Source organism: Ictidomys tridecemlineatus, chromosome X (assembly GCF_052094955.1).
Source record: "Ictidomys tridecemlineatus isolate mIctTri1 chromosome X, mIctTri1.hap1, whole genome shotgun sequence".
Lineage (NCBI taxonomy): Eukaryota > Metazoa > Chordata > Mammalia > Rodentia > Sciuridae > Ictidomys > Ictidomys tridecemlineatus.
Window position 1 is genome coordinate 69,975,363 of NC_135493.1, and position 23,701 is coordinate 69,999,063.

General features: G+C 41.0%; 1 protein-coding gene across 1 annotated transcript; it reads left to right on the forward strand.

Annotated features, from left to right (window-relative positions):
* Positions 1 to 11,223: 11,223 nt before the first annotated feature.
* On the forward strand, positions 11,224 to 20,686 carry LOC101971842 (G-protein coupled receptor 83). Its single transcript, XM_005335199.4, has 4 exons — positions 11,224 to 12,332; positions 12,927 to 13,052; positions 14,134 to 14,267; positions 14,645 to 20,686. The coding sequence occupies exons 1-4, from the start codon at positions 11,874 to 11,876 to the stop codon at positions 15,294 to 15,296; spliced, it is 1,371 nt and encodes a 456-aa protein (XP_005335256.1). The 5' UTR covers positions 11,224 to 11,873; the 3' UTR covers positions 15,297 to 20,686.
* Positions 20,687 to 23,701: the final 3,015 nt, after the last annotated feature.

Below are 23,701 nucleotides of genomic sequence, written 5' to 3' on the forward strand. Positions count from 1 at the left end.
CTTTACAGGTCAAAGAATAACCCCTAACTTGCAGATATGTATGTAGGGAGGAGATGGAGACTATGGAACGAAGGAGAGACTCTCTCTGCCTCAGAGATTTTATTATTTTTCATTTAACAAGTACTCTTTCTGGCAATTTTTCTTGGAATCCAGAATTTTCTCCGTGCATTTTCTATTCTTTTTTGTTTTTCATATCTTTGTATTCTAAATAAAACAATCTAACAATTCTAAATAAAGCAATCTAATTGTTAGATTGCTTTATTTAGAATACAAACATCTTTTAAATCCCAGATGATTTGCTTTTACATAGAGGTTCTCAAACATTGCTATGGTCTTCTTTTTTTTTCAACCAAGAAATTTTATTGGGGGGCTGCCCGAAGGAGAGGCAGAGAGCAGAAAGAGGAGAGAAGGAGGGCAGAGAGAGAAAGAGAAAGAGAGAGAGAGAGAAAGAAGAGGAAGAAGGCAGAGAGGAAGAGAGCAGAGAAAAGAGAGAAGAGGAGGGTGCTGTGGTTTTCAAACTTAATACATATTAGAATTTTTGAGGAGCTTTTAAAACACTCCACTATTCAGATCCCCAAAAGGCAAATTATCTAAAAAGTCTTTAGAAGTTAGATCAGGCATTAGTATTAGTTAAGGGTACCCAGATTCTTCTAATTTGTGGCTGAATCTAAACAACAGTAGGGAGTTGTTATTTATTTTTATCTCTTCTTTATTAAGTTTATTTTTTAAATTTTTGAACAGATACATATAACTCCAAGATTGTTACATGATGATGTCTTCAAGTTCTTATTGGTTACTATTAATTAAAAAAACACTCTATACAAATAGCTGTTTTTTTTTTCTTTTTCTCTGTTGGAAAGTCTTTTTATGCTATTAGCAGTTTTGAAAATTTATTCTCTTAAAATTTTACTTCAAAGGTAATAATACTTTTGATCTTACTTTTTTCATTGACAAATATAATGTTGAAATTTCTTCTGATAATATAAATGGATTTCTAAAGCATGTGAACATCTTTGCAAAAAAATCAAGTAATTAAGGCTAGTAGTTATTTATATAGTTAGTTTTCCATTTATTTCAATTAAAGTAAGCATCTTTTAAAAAAGCATAGGTGTCACATTTGGACTTATGGAGTACTACAATGTTTCTCAAATTTTATGTGCATACCAATAATCTAAGAATTTTGTTAAAATTCAGATAATGATTTGAAATGTCTGGTAGTGAGCTCCCAGATAATGTGAATGCTGATGGTTCAGGAACTCTACTTCAAGTTACAAGGGGCCAGTGATTATCTGTAAAGCTGGTTCCCTAAGGTAAAGTGGGGGTGGGAGGAAGGAATTAATCACAATATTTGTCTGCCAGGGCCAGTTATCCCTGTTTTATTCTCTCTTTTTTTTTTTTTGTATCCCAATTACAAAAGATTGAGTTAATCCGACCCTTCAGCTCACAGTAGAGCCAACTCCATGATCAGAATCCCTCACTCTCTCCCCCCAGTGATTGCAAAATAATTGAAACATAATTTCTGATTTCAAAAATGAAATGCTCATGTCAGGGAGATGAGCAGCTGATTGAGAGGAATACAAGAATTAGATGCTAAACAATGGTGTGAATTCATAATAATATCAATACCTTATTGTTAAAGTGTTTCCCTGTATGTAACATATATGAGCCTCACAGCCATCCTATGAGGGTAGAAGGACAGATTATAATGCTCATTTCATTGTTGAAGAAACCCAGACACAAAGATGCTTGGTGACTTGCTTGAGTTTATACAGGGAGAAAGGAACTGAGAGGGAATCAAACCCCTGGTCTCCCGGTAGCAAAGACTAATGTTGTTTTCATTAAACAAAGAGACATCAAGATCAGCAGTATGAAAGAGGGAGGGGGAGTGTTCTCAATCTGAATAAATTTGGTAAACATTGCCTTTTCAAAATGCAGAAATATAAAACAATAATAACTTGCTTAAATCTCCATTCATCAGCTAAAGGAAGATGATGGGCAGATGGCTGTTTGGTGATCTCTTGTGAGAAGAATATGAATTATGTCTTTAAAGTTATTTGAAATAATATTGTTTCAATGAGAGAAGCTCCCTGCCAAGCACATTGCCTTCTCCGGACAGCATTGCTGGATGCTGCCTGAATTCATAACCACAGTTTTCAGCCCAATTTCCTTCACTTGTCTTGGTGACCAATCCTTACCTGCAGTGGTAAGGACCACTGTCACCAACAGGTGTTAAATTCCGCTAGCATACACAATAAGCCTGTGCAGCCAATACAGATATATGTGGCTAAGCTTTATGTCTTGTTGATCCCTTCAAACTTCTGGGTCCTGCCTGCCTGTCAGTTGGCCAGACTTAGGGAGGAAAATGCTGCAACATAATAAGCAGCTGGAGAGAGGTGCGGTTGGTATAGCAGTCTATAGAGAAAAATTCAGTATGTGTCCGGAAAGCTAAACAAATAAACAAACAAATAAAACTTACATTTTAGTATATGTGATTATGTGAACAAGTTCATGGCATTTTCATAATTTCAAAGCTCATTTTCTCTCTCAGTAACATGGAGATAACATTACATACTACAATTGCTGTTATTATCAGTTAACCTGAATCTTAAGAAAATACATAAAGGATTATAAAATGCTCTGCTTCTGGTAAAGAGATCTATTATCACATTTTTTTAACTCTTTGAAGATGAGAAAAGCCTTCTCAAAACAACTTACTTCTTGTTTTTTTCTTAAATCTCCATACTATCCTTTTTTCTGTGTCTTGAACAATCTAATCTGTTCCTAATCCCAGGCCTCTGTACTTGTTCTTCCTTATGCTTGGGGTGCTTCCCCCTCACCTTTGATTTCTACTTAGTTGATTCCTCCTCATTGTTGAGGTATCAGCCCAAATATCTCCTTGCCAGAGTGGTCTAGATCATCCAACCTAATGAGTCACACACACCCTAGTCTCTTTTTATCACTTAATTATATTTCCTTCATAGTACTTGCTAAGATGAGATATTATTCTGCTTATGGGCTCATTTATCTTTTGTCAGTCTTCCCTTATTGGAATTTAAGTTCCACAAAGTTAGGAGTTTTCTCTGTCTTGTTCATTGCCTTATCTACATTCTTGAATAATGTCTAGCACATATTAGATACATATTGAATGGAAAAATTGGTAATCACTATGGCCTTCACTATTAAGTAGAAGGGAGGTAATGTGTTTGCTAAATTCCTTAACTTCACCCTCATTTTCTTATATTTCTGCCCTTCTACGCCCTCTCCCCAAAGTGGCTGTATTTCCAAGGATAAATCAGAGACAAGTCTGGGGGTTCTAATTCCAGCTGTTACTATCATTGTTTCAGTTACTATTGTATCACAAGGTAGCTCTATACCCCTTCATCTCAGGTATATTTACATAGGTTGAAAAGATACATCTTGGGTTATTTATTGATCTTGTCTGAAATATAAGGGACAAAAAAATAGCTTTATTGCTGTATATGTCAGTGATGAATATACAATGAATTTGAGCTAAGAGTTTTTAGATGATTGAATCCAACTTTCTTATTATATATGTGGGTAAACTGAGTCCCAGAAAGATCTAAGTACCCACCCTAGATTACAATAGATTATATTGCATGTTAGAGGCAAAGAAGAATTCAGAAATCACTGTCCACAACTCCCAATTGTAAAAAGACAAAGTTTGGAGACTCTGTTATCTGGATGAAAATTAATGTCCTGATTGATCAGATGGCCCTCAGGAACTTTCCAGTTTTGAGATTCCAAAATAAAGAGACCTGTAAAAACAAGCATTCCTTTTTTTAATTGTTATGGTTTAGATATGAGGTGTCCCCAAAAAAACTTACATTTGAGACAATACAAGAAAGCTTACAGGTTTAAATGTTTGGACCATGAGGTGTGAACTAAATTGCATTAATCCCATAATAGGGGTTAACTAGGTGATAACCATAGACAGATAAGCTGTGGGAGGTATGTGTCTGTGGTTGTGTCTTTGGAGTATATATTTTGTCCCTGATAAGTAGAGCTCTCTCTCTTTCCTGATTGTCATGTCCTGAGCTGATTTATTTCTCCACACCCTTCTGCTACCACTTGGGCTCAGAGCAACGGACTTGGCTACCTATGAACTGAGACATCTGAAAGCATGAATGCCAAATAAACTTTGCCTCCTCTGAAATTGTTCTAGTCAGGTCTTTTAGTCACAGTACCAAAAAAAAAAAAACTGACTAAAATATTCATTTATTCATTCAACTTTTGTTTATAGAAGGCCTATTATATGCCAAGGAAGATTATACAGTACCCGCCAACAAAACCTTGTTTCTTTTCAGGGAGGGATACATAGACATAACAATGAAATAAAGCATACAGTCACAAGGATAACAAACTACAGAAACTGAAGGCAGGGAAAAGAGCTCTAGAGTAGACAGCAGTTAGTGGACCTGAATTCTAGGGCTGACTCATCCTTTTTGGCTATAGCCTTTCTTGGTATTAGTGTCCATGAGTATGAGAAGGTATGCTTAGAACTCTATTCACTGCCAGTTCCACTGCTTTGATTTAATGATTTAAATCCTGTAGGAATACGATTACCTCAACGGAAATGAATGTGCTAATTGACATGTATATCATTCCTGAATTCCAGTTTAATGGCAATAGGGAAGAGGTGAAAGAAAAATAGTGCAGGAAAATAGTAGAATTCTGAGCTATCGACCTCCAGTCAGCAGCTCTCTCTGAGCCTCAGTTCTTCCCTATTAATGCTGAAGAGGCTACATTAGCTGGTCTCTGAACACTGCCTCTCTATACCTGTTGCTCAGACTCCTCTTAAGATTTTATCATTGCTATGACCACAGTTCCTTGAGAAAGTGGCTAAGATTAACCTGTAGAAAGAGGTAAGGATCCAAATCTCTGTCTTCAAATAGATAAAAGACTGTCATGTAGATAATAAATTAGGCTGATTACTAGAGCCTTTAGAGCAGAATTATAATCATAGGTGAAAGACAGAGAGAGCCAGATTTCATTTTCTTAGAAGGCTGCCACTTCTTACATGCAGAGCTATCCTAACAGATTGGGCTGGATTCATAGTTAAAGAACTGCCTGTCAGTGTAGTTATATAAAGGAGAGTACATTCAAACTGTTGGTGGGGATACCTGAGAGTGGGAAAGTTGGAGTACAATGGGGTTCCTTACTTATTGTTCTGAGTTGTTGAACCTTTGTGGAGCTCAATTAAAAGTTCTGGACTTGTAGGCTGGGGTTGTAGTTTGGTGGTAGAGCACTTGGTGGTATAATGTGTGAGGCACTGGGTTCAATTCTCAACACTGAATATGAAAACATAAATAAATAAAGGTCCATTGACAACTAAAAAAATATTTTAAAGAGTTCCAGTCTCTTTCCTTAGGTAAACACACACAATACACATACATGCATACATATGCACATACACATGCATACATAATGTCAGAGCTTCACTAACTCCTTTAAAAAACTTTATACTTACTTTTGTACATACTTCAAAGCCCTTAAGTTTGAGATGTTAGATTCTGGACAGAGAATCCCAGCCAGTATTCTCTCCATGGTCTTCCCTAACTCTCTAACAGTTAGCTTAATTTAAAATTTGGGATATTAAGATTTTTATGTAAGTAGGCACTTTATTTCCCCTCCTGACCCTCTCTGAGAGAGACAAAGAGAGAGGAGAGAGAGAGAGAGAGAGAGAGAGAGAGAGAGAGAGAGAGAGAGAGAGAGAGAGAGCGCGAGCTAGCTTCCCCTGCCCCCTGCTAACACTTTCTCCATGATCAATTATCTTACCCCTTCCTCCCTTCCTCCTTCATGTCTCTTACCACTTATTGCCTTCATTGAACTGAAATATACACCAAGAAGAAGGTAGCCCAGGAGAAATCATGTCTTTTCCAAATAGACACTATGGTGCTGCTTTTCTTGATTTCTATCCACCTCACTGCTTCCTCTATGAATTAACAGAGATTATTCACCTCTCAAACACTCTTGAAGTTATAAGTCTTTGTCTACCTCACAATCATGACAAGATGAGACTACAGGAAAACATGGATTCAGTCTTAAAATATTTGAAAGGTAGGTTTGAGGCAGAGTGATTACACTGATTATGTGTGACTTCAGAGAACTGAAGTGGGGCAATATGTTGGAAGTCTGTGGAAAGCAAGTATTGGCTCAATAGTGAACCATCTCAAGTTTGTGGTAGAACAGGTAGCACTGTGGTGACAACTCCTTTCTCTGGAGGACTATGTGGTGAGGCTGAGTGATCTCTTAAAGATGGAATGCCTTAATCCCAGCAGCTTGGGAGGCTGAGGCAGGACGATGGCAAGTTCAATGCTAGCCTCAGCCACTTAGTGATGCCCTCAGCAATTTAGTGAGATCCTGTCTTAATAACTAAGTAAATAAATAAATTGGGTATGGATGTTGCTCAGTGGCTAAGTGCCCCTAGGTTCAATCCCTAATACCCCCCCAAATAAAAGTCTTTTGCCTTTGCTAGGTAAAGAGAAAATACAATCGACCACCATGGAAATCCTTAACTCAAGAATTCACAATGGGTAGTCTTTTTGGTTTCTACTACCCCAGACTCTAACAGTTGGCAACAACAAGGTAATCTGTCCTCATTGATGTCACCATAGGCTTTTCTTTCTATTTGCCTCTTCTTGATAGTGGAGTTGCTTTTCCTTCTCTGAAGATTGGGCACCAGACTAAAAGGTTTTCCCAGTCAGACTTATTAAATTACTTCATGGACTCCTGCAGAGATAAACTTCTAGAGCTGTCTGTGACCATAACTGCATTGACAATAACTTGTCATAGCTCTCTGAGACCCCTAGGCAGAAGTACATTTGGCTATGGTCTTTGATCAGGGAACTAGGACAGTAGGGTATTTTGTAAAGACACCATTAGGACTTGGAAAATTGTGAAATTGTGTATGAGGAATCATGGATTGTTTGTAAGCACAGCAGGGAGATGAGATAATGGAGATAAAATCAGAATCTGGCTCTGATTCCCTGCATGAGAGTGGGCCAAACTTCTAAGGGTACTATCTCCATTAGGAGTTGCTGGCTCTGGTAGTACAGGCTGGTGAGCCTGGCATAGTATCCAAAGGATGTGACTGCCTTGGTTACAAGTCTATACAATCTCTCTACCAGAGGGGCCAAACTAAAAGAAAATACAGTCTGGAGGAATTTTGGAGGAAATTAGCATTTGTGGACCATCAACAGTAAGCCTATCTATAGGTGATAGGAAACAAACATTATGTAGTACTTCAAGCAGACAAGCATGAATGGGAGTTGGGTTACTAACAGGGCAACGAAAAATTAATAAGGAGTTAAAGTCAAAGTTAGATCAAGCAATATAAAACATGGTAAAGGGCAAGATAAGGACCAGAGAATATATTTGCAGCAGGGCTTCTTGTTTCAGTGAGATTTTGTAGCTTTTGAGAGCAAGGGAAACTTTGCAGCTCTTCCTGGATCCCTGAACACCAGGATTGGAAGGAAAATGTCACTCAAGAACCACGGAATGTTAAGGTATACTGAAACAGGTGTGACATTTTCCTGTCTTGTTAGAATTTGAGAAGGAGGAACTGGGGTATCCAGGGTTCCATTGGGGAGAGCTGAGGTCTTCACTGTGGGTTGGAGAACTAAGATATGTGCTGTCACAGAAGTTATAATAAAAGATGTAAGGATTTTCAGTGTGTTGTTTATATGATTTTGCTTGATTTTACATTTGTGATTCAGAAGATAAAGGAGGGAAGTGGTGGTGATTTTAGAAGGGAGGATACTCCATATGAAATGCAGCTATGCAGATAGTGAATGGTCTGTAGTGATGGAGACTGAGCACCTCCAGAGATACACAAATAAGAAATTGGAACTGTTTTGTCTGAGATGCAGCTTTTATTGTGACTTGCAGGGTTAGAATGGATTTCAGAGGCTCCAAGAGATGAATTTGGGCTGTATTAGATACAGAATTTTATAATATCTTTATATTATATAATATCTTTATATTATAACTACATAAAATATATTTATATTATATAACATCTTTATATTATAACTACATAAAATTGTCATGGGGAGCATTGGACAGGGTGAGTTCCCTGGTCCTGAAACCTGGACAATTGTTTAGTTTTGATACTGTGACTCATTCTCAAGCCCTGGAGAGAAAGTTAAAACCACCAGAGAACTGTTGAATTTTTGTTTTCTAGCATCAAGTGTTTGATTCTATTAGGAAGAATGGAGAGGGACGAAAGAGGGAGGGAGGGAGAAAGAGAGGGTGGGCGGGAGGTATGTCAGGAGCAGTATTAACAGATAACTTGAAAATATTACATGAGAGAATGTGCTTATTCTGGCTCTTACTGTGCCAAGGAGCTTCTTTCTTCCATCAGCCATGCTATATAACTATTTTCCTCAACTCTCAGCCACACTATCTCCATGGAAATACTCAGAAAAGACTGCAGTGCTAGAGATACGCATAGGAACAGCAGATACTAAACTCTCCATTCAAAACATCCTCTTCTTTTCCTGTCCCTGGAACAAGCCAAGAGCATTTCCCTTCTTTATGTCTTTACTCCTGCTTTCCGGGAGCTGAAGTTCCAATATCTTGCTCTCCCTCATATCTGACCATTTCTGTCCTCTGGTTGTTTAAATTCTAGCTCAAATGCTAGCTGTTCTGCAAAGCCTCCTCTGCCCTCATCCTGCACTATTTGTTCCTATAGTTCCTGTCTGCACATTATAACCTGCCTGGAATTAACTGTTTCCTGGTTGTGGGTCCTTCTCTGTAGTGCATTTGTAAGCAGCTAAAGAGAAACTATACTGAATTTTTCTTTTTCTGGTCCCCAGCCCTTTCTTCCATGGGTGGATTGGGCATATTGATGGGCTTACTGGCCCTCTGAGTCCTGACTACCTAAATTTGCCTTAGAAAGTCCTAGGTAGCTCATGGACTTTAATGAATTGTGGGTCAAAAAGAGCTCACATGTACATCAGGATCTGGGTTGCAGAAAGAGAGCTATGGTGTCAAAAATTTGAGAATACTAGTGAGATATAATGGGCATCATTTCCTTCTTTGCTTCTTGAAATGTTATTGTATGGAATCTTCACTTGTCCTATGGAAAAGGTGTTCCCAACCCCCTGTTGAAACATGCAAGAAATCTGGCTCAGAGAGAACAATGAGGACAAGGACTATAGTTAATAGCTTAATAGTCTGGTGAAGCACAAGACCATGTCTTAGTAAACCTGATCTTGCCTCTGCATGTCTGTTTATGCTACAAAAACTCTACCCCCCCCCCACTTTTCCTCTGTGCTTCAGTTAGATTTTAGCAAGACTAGTCTTTGACTAGATGTCAACCTACCCTTTACTCCCCTACCACATCTTAAGCCCTTTTGGGTGCTCAGGAAGCAATCTCAGAGCCAGTCACAAAGAAAATGCTCCCTTGTTACTCAGCTCATATACATCTGCAGAGGAATCAAACTTGAGATCAGTGATTTGAAAACTTCTGCAGAGGAATCAAACTGGAGATCAGTGATTCTCAGCTAGTGACTCAGTACCTGCCCTAAGAAGGATCTGTATGTTAGAGTCAACAATTATGAATCCCTTTGAATGTGTGCATTTATGTGTTCAACTCTGTAGGTCAACAAACAAAACAGCTTGTTTTATCTTTTTTTTTTCTTTTTTCTTCTTTCTTTTTTAAAAGAAGTTATCTGGTAATTACATAATTTCTTCAAGCCTAGGTCTACATTTGGAAGGCTTAACTCCCAATCAGAAAAAAATAGGGTTTAGTTAGATTTTTTGGTGAGCTATTCAGTGTTAACCTGTTAGAATCCATCTCCTCGCAAGCACCCCAGGAAGACTGCAACACTCTCAAATCTCTGCCTTGTCTTTCCTTACTTTCTTAATCCATAAAAAACAAGATGTGGCTCGGGTGCAAATAGGCGTACATGCCTGCACACACATGTGATAGAAGTTTACTTGCCTCCATCATGACTGCTTGGTAATCTCTGATGCCTGGGAAATGAAAACAATGATGATTTTGATAATGATGATAATAATGGTGATAAATGAATTTCTATGTATGCCTTAATAAGTAGTTATTGACATTATTGACATCAGGGGGCTCCCTTTCTGGCTTCTCTAGAAGAGGGATGCAGCTGCTGATCTCCACCATCCCCGGGCAGTAGGGGGTGGCTAGGAAGTCATGAGACTGGTTGAAACAAACACCAGGATTTCTCAGAGTGACAGTTTGCTGCATAGCAGAGCACTCTGAACTGCCAGGCTCTTCAATTCTAATTTCTAGTTTTGGTGCTTCAGTTAATTCTTTCCTGTGACATTCCTTAAACTCTCCCTCCAAAGCCTTAGTTTCTCTACCTTTAGTTACTGGGAGAGGAGTGGGTGATAAGGAAAGGACACTAACTCCGAAAGGCTCAGGTTACTGTTTTCTTTACAGCCTCCAAGGACCTCTTGGGAGGCAGTTCAGTTGCTGTAGTTATGGATCAAATGCCCCCTTCCCAAGACTCCTTTAGGAGGTAGCTTAAATTCACAAGTGAAAAATGATAGCCTTGGACCACCAGCTTTAACCTCTTTTCCACTGAAACCCCACGACTGAGCTCTATCTCCTTATTTCTGCTGCTTCTGACTCTGACAGCATTGACTTATAGAAGCTTTCCAAATTCTAAACCTTCCTTGGGGATGCCCCCTCAGCCTCCGACTAACCTGCCACAGTCCAGTTCCCATAGTGGTACTTCCTGGGTGTCGGAGGAGAATGCAGTGTCTCTTGAGGCCAGACTCAGAACTCCAGGGTCACTGCACGCAGTTTGAGGCTGGAGAAAGCAGAACAGTGTGCTGGCTCACCCCATTCCAGGCGACCCTCACTGGGCAAAGACTCTAGAGCATTCCCTCCTGGTTCTTCAACTTCCCCCTGCCTGTGAAACCCCAAATGTGTGCAGGCCTTTCCTGGCGACCACTCTCCCCCATGACTGCCTGGGCTGCTGGACCTTGTATGTCAGACCATGGGTCTGTCTGTCCAGTCGCAACGGCAGTCTCCGCAGCCCCCTCTCAATCCCCTGCGCCACAGCTCCTAGCCGGTGCTTTGGGCGCTGGTGCAGAAAAGAAAGAGTAAGGGGGAGACAGATTATGTATGCGTGTGTGTATGTGTGTGTGTGTGTGTGTGTGTGTAGGGGTGCGAGCAGAAAGAACCCATAAGTCCGGGCTCCCAACTGCAGCAGAAGGGGAGGAAGAGCAAAGAAGGAGCGGCGAAAGGAGGGGGCAGGAGACAGGAGCGGTGAAGACTTTGCCACCCGCTCTGGAGCCCCAGCCCCGGTGGACAGGGCGGGCATTCAGTCGCGGCTCCCCATTGGCTCCCGCGCGGGCCCCTCGACTTTCTATAAAGGGCGGCTGCAGAAGGCGCGGCCGGCACCGGCTCGGAGCGCTAGTGGCGGAGCCTGGCTCCGCCCTGCCTACAGCGCGGGCCGGCCTCGGACAGACGGACGGACTTACGGACTGATTGCAGACAGAGAAACTGAGTCAGAAAGACCCAGGACTGCGGAGAGGAGGAGGGGGCTGGGGCAACGCCTGACGCTGTCCCCAGTTCAGAACGGGCGCTGCCTGCGCTCTCCAGGCAGCGGAGCATCTGGAGCTGCCCGCGTTCCTCGGCTCAGCGCTCAGCTGCCCAGCTCAGCTCTGCGCACTTGACCACTCCGAGCCGCTTCTTTCCCCTCCCCATTTCAGACACCTTGGAGAACACCTTTCTTAGCTCAGAGCTTCAGCGCACTGAGCGGAGCTTGCTGGGCTCTCCGTCGAGGGCCTCACTTTCCCCTTTTCCTTCCTTGGGCACTTCCTGACCCCCTAGCTTAAGGACCTCACGGTCCTCCAAAGGCGTCAGGATGGACGCCCCAACCACAGAATTGCCCCAAGGGTCTTTGCCAAACCCCGGCACCATGAGCTATGGGGATGAGCTGACCCCTGAAGCTCTGAGCGTGCCCAGCGGCTTTGATGACCTGATCACCTCCACCACCTCTCAGGTGCTGCAGGCCATTTCCAATGCCGCCTCTGCAGTTGGCCGAGCCGGCCGCAATAGTGTGCTCTCCATGATGCCAGACACCGGCGACCTGGCCGACACGTCGGGTCCTGTAGCTTCAGAAGTGGTGTCTCAGGATGAGCAGGTGCAGTTCTGGCTAGTGGTAGGGTACACCATAGTGGTCTTTGCTGCCATCATAGGCAACTGGGTCTTAAACCATGTGATTATGAAATACAAGAGGGTGCACACCGCCACCGGCCTCTTCGTCGTCAACATTTCCGTGACCAACATGATGCTGGCTCTTCTCAGCTCCCCCTTCACCATGGTAAGCTGGGTTCTGAGGAAGGCGACCTGGGGAATAGGGAGAAAGTTAAGGTATAACTTTACACTTGAAGCAGAGAGAGATGTTTGGCGGGAGGAAGTGCTGGAATGGATTGGGTTGATTTGGAGAACGTTTGCACAGAGGTTAGAATGGTTGAGAGAAACTGCAAAGGGTTTAGAAATGGGGTGGGGGAGCAAGATGAGACAGCCAGGGTTGTAGGTGCATTGCTGAGTTAATCTGCTGCCTTGACAGAGGCTGGGAGAGACTTGGGGACCTGTTGCAGATGAGATTTTGTCTGACATGTGAGTCCGAGTTTTGTCACAAAGATCCACTCAGTTTTTCCATATTTCAAATGCAGTGCTTGGACTTGAAGGTGTTTAACAGATTTTGTGATTTGGTGTCTATGTCTCCAAACCAGACTGTTTGTGTGGAGAAGATAGGAAGAGCAGAACTGCAGTGTGGAAATATTTTTTTTTTGTTTTTTGAGACAATAATGCCAACAGTTTGGTGAAGAAAAGATTCTTTTACTTGTGTTTTGGGGCTTGTGAGAGTGGTGGATCCAGGGCTGTGTGGCTCATGAAGCATTCTTTCCCCTAGGTGCGCTATCTGTGTAATTCCTTGGTGTTTGGGAAGATGACATGCCACCTCAGTCGCTTTGCCCAGTATTCTTGTGCCTATGTAACTGTGATGAGCATGGCTGCTATTTCCCTGGACCGACATCGGGTATGTTTCTCAGATCTTGTAAAAGATTGATTTTCTTCTTAGGTAAATAGAGTCACAAATAATCCTGAAAGTTCTTTGAGTTTCTTGATATAATATATGTGAATGAATATGTACAGTTGAGGGGAATTGCAAAATTAGGAAATATAGACTTTCATGAAATTAAATCTTACATAATAAAAATGCTACCATCTTTGATATAATGCTATGGGAACAGAGATGTGGCCAATAAACAAATAATAAAAAACCCTGCTCTCCCCACTTGGAAAACATTTCTTATTTGCTGCATTGCAGGACCAGCTAAGGGGGGGGGGGAAAGGGAAGGGATGAGTCAGAGGTGGGTGTGGCTTCAGGGCTGGTGGTGGGCTGAGTTTGGGTGGTGGGGGTGAGGGAGGGCTGAGGAATTGAAGATAGTTGGGGAGGAAAAAACTGGGAGGAGGGTCAGAAGTGACGTAAAAGGAAGTAGGGGAGGGGATGAGAAGCTGGGAGGGGTTATATAGTTAATGAGTTGGGAGGGAGGGAGAAAATGAATGAGGTGGGAGGGACAAAGAGGGGATTGGAGGGCCTGTGGCTGGAGCCAAATGGGAGGGGCCTTGGAAGGATCCAGTGATAGGAGATGGAGGGAAATAGGAGACTTGGAGGGAGTGAGAGAAGAAGGAATGAGTGGTCATGGAGGGATCAAGATGGGAGGGGATGGAAGTAGAAGGGAAAGGGCATAAAGAGCTAGGTGAGAGGAGGGGTGAAGAAGTATGAGGAGTGCTTACACATCCAAACATAATAATAAAAATAAATCACACTTTTGGACATCCATCCTTTTCCTCCATTAAACTCCCAACTCAGAGACAGGTAATTTGAAGTTGGTCTACTAGGATTCCTGACATCTCATTGAAATGTTTTTCTCAACATTAGCTAATGTTGCTCTTTCGTCAAAAAAAGGTCATATAGTTTTCAAGTGAACTAGTACTCAAATCACATTTTCTACCTACCTACCAAATCTTTGCAAATTTGCACCAGAATTTCAGAAGGGCTAATATGTAACCCTAATTTGAATTGTTGAATTGGGTTGGGGTCCTTTTCCTTCTAGGTGATGCTATATCCCCTCAAGTCCCGGATTACTCCAATGCAAGGCAATGTTTGCATCATTATCATCTGGATTGTGAGCACCTGTGCTGCTTTGCCACATGCTATTTACCAGAAACTTTACCAGGTGGAAATTGGGTAAGCAACTCATGACCTCAGTATCCACATGCATTAACTCATGGAGTAGCATATTTCAAAACATGGTGATGAAAATAAATTCACCTAAGCTGGAGTTTATCATAAGAGTTCCCAAGTACTCTCATGGCATTGGGTTATTAGACATATCCTTTCCTGTTTGGGGACTATAATTTCCCTTTATGTTATTTGAGAAATCTGGATCAGGGGAACCTCAGAGCTCCGTGCTTCATAACACTGGGCTTTAGGATCAATGCAGACACAAACAGTTAAATATGTCTGCCCCTTAAGGACTAACTGAAAATGTAACAGCTAGCTGTGGGTTTTAAGAAAAAGGCAAATAAAGTTTTTTTTTTTTATTTCTCTGTCTTGTAACCTAGAAACATTACTGAGGAAACTGCCTGCCTCCCCAGTTTCCCCTATACTTCAAAATCCACATGGAAATACCTTGACCTGGGCACCTTTTTGCTCTTCTTCATCTTGCCATTGATGGTGCTGGTGGTCGTCTATGGTCATGTGGCCAAGAAGCTGTGGATCCATAATGCTGTCGATGACATCAATATCCATACCTACATTTGCCAGCGTGGGAAGAAGAAGCAGACCCTGAAGATGCTGATGACGGTGGTGCTTGTCTACACAATCAGCTGGCTCCCCCTCAATCTCTACCTGGTGCTGCTGTCCAGTGAATCCATCTCAAGTCACAATGGTCTGTATTTTTTCCTCCACTGGCTGGCAATTAGCAGCTCCTGCTACAACCCCTACATCTACTGCTGGCTCAGCGATAGCTTCCGGATTGAAGTTCAGAAGGTCATCATGGAAATCCAGAAGACGCTGCTCGATGGAATCAGCCGCCTGAGGGGGGAGCACCGCCGACTGAGCTCTGTGTCACCCACCCACCGTCCTGCTTGGGTGGATCCCAATCCCGGAGTGCCCAAATTCCCACGATTCAAAGATTTCGATGAGCTACCCAGTCCCCCTCCCTCCCCCACAGTGGAAGTCTCCTTTCTCTATCCAACAGTGCCTAGAGTTTAAAATGCCCAGACCGCGATAGGTTACCCATCCTCAAAATACCTGAGATAGGATGGGACCAAAACAACAAGCACTCATTCATTTCTCATGGGTGTGGTAGGGAGGAAAGGGGTTGGTACTTGAGGGGTAGGGGCCATATGTGAACCACCATATGTCTCACTCTTTCATTTCCTTTGCCTTTTCCCCTTTTCCTCTTTCCCGTTATTTATTTTTTTCTCAACACTGAGTACACTAAGGATATTAGCTCTCTAGACTCATCAGAGTTGTTTCCCTGACACTTAAAGAAAAATTCCACTTTGACTTGGAAGCCCATCTCTGTTTGTGGTCAGCAATCTCCTCTATTCATTCTTGTGTACCAAGTGGGCATGATGTTGTCCGTATTACAGACACTGTCTCCTCATGGTTTTGCCTTTCTTTTTCAGGAAAAAGAAAAATGTCTAATGTGCTCCCTGGCATTTCAATTGTTCCTGTATCTTTAGCCTAGGAGGATTTCAACTCAGTAGGAGAGATGAGGAGGAAGTAATATTACATCCTTCTGGGGCTACTACTGCCTTTATTCTGGAGACATTGTTACTAATGCACTTTGAAAGGCACTGATGTTTGTGTCAGGATGATGCCAGGTTGGGAATAGAATTTCTTGTGCTCTTTATCTTTCTCCCTCTTCTTCATGCCCTTTTTCATTACCCTTGGCATTGCCCTTTTCATCTCCTACTGACCTCCCCATATCTTTCCCCGTCCCTATCTCTTGCCTTTACGTCAATCTTTTCCTCCTCCCTCTGTTCCACAGTTTCCCTCTCCTCATTCTCTTACCCTTCCTCTTACTATAAATTCCTTCTCACCTCTCTTGCCATCTTTTATTTCCTACTCTCCTCCATTCCCCTCCTTTCCCTTTCCCTCCTATGCCTACCCACTTTTTTTCTCCTTCCTCTTTGCTCCTTTCCCCAATTTCCTTTTTCCTTATCTCTCCTCAACTTTATCCTCCTCTTTCCTCCCCCCTCTCCCTCATCCTTCTTAGGGCTTTTTGTTTTTCAGCACTCCTCCAATTCCTCCATCTTTCTTCATTCCTCCTGCATTGCCTTTTATTCCTTACTTCTGCCTGTGCTGTAATGTTACAGACACTCTGCTACCCTGTTAGAAATTTTAAGAGTGGGTTATCATTATCTGGTTAGAATGAATGCATGCCTCTGCTTGCATTTCTTTCTCCTTCATTAACTTTCTTCTCCTCATCTTAATTATTTTCAACTTAATAACGACATATTCTCAATGTCCTTTAAGATCTCCCCTGGGAAGTGGTGAGCCAGTTTCTAGGAGCATGACACAGATTAACTGGAGCTTAACTTTTGGCTTGTGTGATCCCACTTGGTGACAGGATGTGGTGGGCTTTTCCAAGTCATAACCCCAAATATCTCTGGTAAATTTCAACACTAGCTACAGTGTCACATCCATTTTTAGGTCAAGCAAAAAACTGAGAAAAAGATCTATTTGTACTTTACTCTCTGTTTCTTTCCATTTTCACTTTAATGTATTAATCTCTTATCTCCTCTACCTTCCTACCATCAACCCCCCAACACAAACAAAAACATTGAACTATTGAACTGTTATCACTCAAGTACAAGACTAGATATTTGGACGAACCCCAAGATGAATGGATGACCACATCTGATGTAGTTAACATTTTAAACTTCACATCCATTTATAGTATCCTTTTGGCTTCAGCTGTTTTTGAGATTAGTAGTCTTTGTGAATGGTGAGCTCTGCTGGTGTCTTTACCCTCCTCCTTATGTAAATCCTTCCCATTCTCCTAAGGACAGAGAGATTTCCTCCCCATTATTTCTTTTTCCTTTTGGTAGTATGGATACATCCCAGGACAGTGGAATGACTGTTTAAGGTTTTGCCTCCCCACAAGGAGAAGGAAGAGTTTTGAATTGCCCCTGGGTACCTAGTGCTTCTTGGAGGAATCATACTTTGCTCTGATATCCTCCTTCTCCTACTTAGACTTAGGAGAAATTTGGATAAAAGGGCTACCATTGTAATTTAAATGATTATTGTGCTATTGTATTCTCACCTAATGTTCTCTCATTCCCAGGAAAACTGTTTCCTACTCCCATCCTTATCCTCTACAAAGAACAGACTTTTTCACCCTCAGTAAGGCTGGCAATCTGGAATGTTTCGTGCTTGACAGATGAATCAAGTTTGGTGTTTGCTGCTGATTTGACTGGAAACTCCACACTCACAGAACTTCGTGGGTCCATCTGCTTTGGTGATGTATTTAAAGAAACGGGCATCCAAATAGTTGGAGTTTAACGTGGGGTTTTGTTTAGATTTTTTTTTTCAGCAGCAACTAATCTGAATTCAGCACCCAGCCAAGTCTGAGGGTGCTACCATTGTAAGTAGTTTCTGGCTGGGGGGCTCATTTGGTTGGAACATGGTGCTAATGAGCTCTAGGTCCTAGGCTCTAACCCATGTGCGGCCATTTAGCTCTGTGGGTTCGAGCATGGTGCTAAAGAACTATGGTCATGTGGTTTCAAAACCCCACATGTGTCCGTTTACACAGACTGCACCACTCACCCTAGCCAGCCTTTTCCTGAACTTGGGTTATCAGCCACCTGGAACACCCAGCAAAACTGATGTGTAAATAGCCCTGCAAAACCCGTTTTCACTTCTAAAGCAACAGTTTAAAGTGTATTCCCTACTAATTGTTCACTAGTGGTGTTATTCTTGTAACAGAAAGAAATACCTTTCTTAATGTGTGTTTGAACAAAAAGAGTGACAGCAATGGCAAACAGGAGAAGTTGGCACATTCTGCCCTTTCACAAATCCAAACAATATCCCAACTTGTCTCTATTAGCAAGAAACTGTGTCTTCATCCAACCTAGGACATTTGGAGAAATGCTTTGATGACAGTAAGGTCCACATGCAGCTGGTCAGATGTTCAACCATAATGGGACTAGTTGAAATGGTAGAATTCACCCACTGACACAGATTATCTGGGTGCTGGTAATCAACCTTACATTTTGGTGACTTATATATGTGTCTTATAGATTCTTTCCTATGTGTTTTGATCTGAAGGCCTATTACACTGAAAATTCTTTTCCTATCTATATTTATAATTATATGCTATCACACAGTCCACCATACACATGGGTACTCACACATATGCAAACACACATATACATTCCAACACACATATCTATATACAGCACACATGTGTGAACATGCATAAATACCAATACATATATACAAACATACACAAACATACATGCATACAAATAATGCTGGCACAAGAATTTATTGTATTTCAAAACAGATACACACAAATAATCACACAAAAACACACACACACACACACACACACACACAGTTCCAATAGTCCTTTAATAAAAGAAAAAGGATGTTCCTGATCCATGCTAGAGAAGAGGTCAAATACTTTTAAAAAAAGATTACACATGAAATTGGTAGGCAACTGGGAATTCATGAAAAGTGAGACTTCTGGAGTTTGTCCTTCATTACCACAGGTGGAAAAAAAGAATGTAGAACCAAAATCCCTTTGCCTACCTTGTGAGGAATTTTCTAAGGTTGGATGTATTTGTTTCTACATGAACTGCTCTGATAAGTAATTTAACACCAGGAGAGGTACATACCTTATTATCAGCAAGTTTCTACCTGGAACCGTAGTTGCACATTTAGACCATCTACTTTCTACTCTGTCATTGCTGAAGGGTGAAAACATCTCTAGACTATGAGGCAAAGACTCATTGACAACAATCTGTTGTCCTATGTGCCACATAGATGGGAAAGATGAACCCCGTCTGGACAGTCAGAGAGTGGGAATGAAGTTGTTTATTCTGATAACTCTTGTTCATGGACTTGTAAGTGTCTACTTCAAACTCCTTTCCCTTGTAGTAGTAATATAGGTATCTCATATGTGATGATGACTTTGTAATACCCCAAAGTAAGATATTCTGATGTTTTTCAATAAGTGTTTGCTGTCAATGTTTTACTCCATATTGAAAAATTTTAAAAAATGTTGGGGGATTGGGTAGGACTGTAGATTTCACTTTCAAATGTACTGGTGAATTGTAGTCTCAAAACTACAAAGTACTGGTTCAACAATTTCTGTTGTCCTTTAGCTTCAAGAGTCACTTTTTTGCATTCTTGAGTAAACTTGACACTAAAGAACAGAATACCTTATCAGGAGGCACAAAGGAAGAAACAAAGTAGATATGGATGTGGTGAGTTTCCTGACATATTCAGACTGAAGGAAGTGCTCAGATTTAGATTTATTTAAATAGACATGTTAACTGGATTAGTTGAAATATAGCATCAGAATTTAAAATTCAGGAGTGAATCCTATGATCCTTTGTGATGAGATCTTGCTGGAAATAGTTTCTATTAGCTTGAATATTTTGTGGAAAGATCTCAGAAGACACCAAAGAGAGAAATAGATCAGCTGGCCCTCAATGCCTTTGATCTATAGGATTTTCCACTCAGAATACTGATCTAAATGTGGTGAAAATTCATTAAATGTTGGGAAGCTGAATACCTATTTGTAGCTTTAGACAAGAAGCTATTTATTAATACCTTTGTACTTACAATTTGGTACTTAGGTAGGAAAGTTTGCCCCTCCCCCAATAAAAAAATCACTAAAAAATAGAAAAATAAAAAAGTTACAAAAAAAAACCTCCAAGAAATAAAGAAAATAAGTGACCATTTTGACTTAGTAAGGTAGTAAAGTTTATTTCCTAATCCAACACCTGCCTGAGCAGTGTCCCTTGCTCCTCCCACCACACAATGGAACTGAACCTGATGATACCTTAGTGACTTTTCAGCTTTGCAGCTTTTTACCAGTGCTCACTCCTTGCTCACATCCTCAGTTGGATTATGGAAAATATCCTAGGAATATGTTCACAAGCACATTACACACTAGCTACTTGGTTCAAACCTGGCAGAAGTGTGGGCTGTGTGCACCTGAAGACTTCCAGGGAAAAAGACTGTGAGACTGCCGAATTCTCTGTATGCAAGCTGCAGCTGCTGTGTTTAAATGACACAGGAAATAAGGCTCCCTGTGGAGATACTGATGAATTACAATGGGACATCTTGATGAAGGGGATTGAGAGAAGTCTAACTGTGTAACAACAGGAGAATGGACATTATTTTGGGTTCCCAGCAGGGATGTGCGTGTTACTTATTTACTTGTTACTGTTACTTTAAATATTCCCTGCCAATTTACCTATCCCTCTGTACCCTAATTTGATGTTTGATTGTGGATTCTGGGTTGGGGAGGGGGTGGGGGTGGGGTATGGACGTGGGGGTAGATTAGTATATAAATATATATGTATTCACACACACATACATACTCATGCTTACACTAAATAAAATATTTGTTCAAATTACTTCTGAGTTCTTCTCATTTAAGTTTATCTGGTTGGAGGAAGGCAAGGATGGGAATGCAGCTTGCATGGTGGATATTTGTGATCCACAGGGGTATTATAAACTTAAGTCAACATTGAAAACTTTAATGTGCTCAACATGTGGGCATTGAAGTGGGAGTGGATGGCAGTGGGGGTAATACATAAAAGTAAATCCTATAATCTCTGCCATGAAAAAGTTTTTGGGTAAACTTTTGGGTATGGTAAGCAAAGGAGAAAGTTTGTCTGTGAAAACAATGAAGACTCAAGTCTCTATGTTCTGGTTTTATAACCAGAAAAGGATGTTGGAGCCTCAGTGGGAAGGAATGAGAATAGGTATATAGTCCCAGAGTAGATGGGTCAAGGCTAGAATACCCCAAACATGGAAGATGCCTCACTCAGTTATACCAAATTCAGAATTCCCAAGGTTTAACCTCAGGAGGAAAACTTCCAGAAGGGAAAAAGTAGGTAATTAAGTGGTCGTGACTGAAACACCCTGAATTTATCATTCTTGTGTCATTTGTTATACTTCTTACTGAAACCATCACATAGGCACTCAGAAGAATTCATGATACCCCTTTGGATGCTCTGACTGTTTAATACTTAGCAGTCTTTTGGGAATCCCCAACCTTTCCCGAGTGTATTAAAGTAGAACAATTGAGAGAAAAAAAGTCACTGGATCCAAAAAGCATAAAAAACAGGTTAACAAATTCCCAGTCTCTGGTCTTATATTTTCCAGCTTCCACTATAATCCATTGACAATGAAAGCTCTATCCTTGTCTAAGTTGCCAATCCAATAATGAGAACAAGGTTTCGAGAAAAAGGAAAAAGTTTTATTGCTTGCTAGCAAAGGCGAAACCCAGGGGACTCTTGTCCAAGATGCTGTAATTCTCTCTGACACAAGTAACACAAGGGTTTAAAAAGAGGAATACAAGGGCTGGGATCCAAATATTATTAGTAGATATAATTAACATGTATCCATCAGGTGGCCTTGAAAGAGATGTTGCACCAGTTCCCAGGTCTAAAGGTTTTTCTTTTTTTTTTTTTTTTCTCTTTTTTTTGGCAGTGACACTCTTCCAGGCAGTGAAGGACATGATAGCTTAGTCTGGGACAGAAAAAAAATGTTAGTTTTGTTTTTTCCCCTGCACGGGAGAGGGATAATGGGAAGAAAAATAAATACAAAAAAAAAAAAAAGAAAAAAAAAGTAAGTCAAAGTAAGCCACTTGCTGTGGAGCAGCAAAGTTTGTAGTCAAAGCATAAAGTGGACCCCCCATTATACTATCCCCAAGTCTACCAGTTCGTTTTTTTTAAAAATAATGTCATAGATGAAAACCATTACAGTCCAACACTGATCCTACTTAAGTAACCTTTTGTAGTTTCCTTGTTTCCTAGCCTCTGGCTTGTATTTGCTTGAACTTTGTATTAGTTTTTGTCACAATAATGGGATGCCTAAGGAAAGCTGCTTACAAAGAACAGAGGTTTATTTAGCTCACCGTTTTTGAGGCTTAAAGTCCAAACAATATGGTGCAGGCTGTGGCAAGGACTCTATGACAGATGGTGGATGGTGCAGTGTATGCAGAAGAAGAATCACATCTCAAAACAGTAATGGGAGGGAGTAGAGAGAAATATTTAATTCTTGCTCTTTTTCCATCACCCTCTTGTAAGAACTTCAAAGGGGCAAAATACCTGAAAAACAACTTATAAGGAGGAAAAGGGTATTTAGGTCCACAATTTTAGAGTTTTCAGTACATGGTCAGTTGACCCATTGCTTTTGGGTCTATCATGAGCTACATTAAACATTTCTGAGGACAGGGTCTCCAGTAAGACTGAAAGACCTACTATGAGGCCCTACCTCTACTGCCATCCTAGAACAAGGCTTGCTTTAGTGAGCTTCTTCATTGTTGTGACCAAAAGACCTGACAAGAACAATTTTAAGGAATAAAAGTTTATTGGGGGCTCATAGTTGCAGAGGTCTCCATCCATAGACAGCAAGTTCCATTCCTTGGGAGTAAGGTGAGGCAGAATATCATGGTGGAAGAGTGTGGCAGAGGGAAGTCACTCACATGATAATTAGGAGAGAGAGAGAGAGAGAGGAGAGAGAGAGAGAGAGAGAGAGAGAGAGAGAGAGAGAGAGAGAGAGAGAGAGAGAGAGTGACTCTGACTCTACTTGCCAAATACAAAATATATAACCCAAAGGCACTTCCACAGGGACCCACCACCTCCTGCCACTCCCTACTCACCTTCAGTTAGTACTCAGCTAATCCCTGTCAGGAGATTAATTCACTGATTGGGTTAAACTCTCATAACCTAAACATTTATCTAAACCCTCTTGTTTTGTCTAACACATGAGCTTTTGGGGACACCTCACATCCAAAGCATAACAAGTTGTTAACACATGGACCCTGGAAGGGATACCCCAACCATATCTGATCTGTGGTAATCAAATTTCTGTGACAGGGGAAAAATACCTGAGAAACAATTTATAAGGAGGAAAAGGGTATTTAGGCCCACAATTTTAGAGGTTTCGGTACATGGTCAGTTGACCCATTGCTTTTGGGTCTGTCATGAGGCAGTACACAATGGTTGGGTGTATGTGGTAAAATAAAGCTATTATTGCAACTAGAAAGAAGAAAGAAAGATCAGAGACAAGCATCCCAATATATTCTTCAAGGGAATGTCTCAATTACCTTCCACTAGACCTTACTTTCTAAAAGTTCCACCATCTTCCCATAGTTCTAGAAACTGGTGATCAAGCATTTAAGACATGGGCCTGTGGGGGATATTACAGTTCCAAATATATAGAACAAATCATAGCAAATATGATCATGATAATATCTGCTAAATAAAAGCCTCTTCATGGGCAAAGGCATATCTATTTTATAAAAATAGTCCTACTGTAAGTGTTCTTATAACCTCACATGCATCAATAACTTGTTTTTGTTTTATTGAAGGTATGCTCATTTATTTAATAGCATAATCATATTCTTTTAGTTAATACAT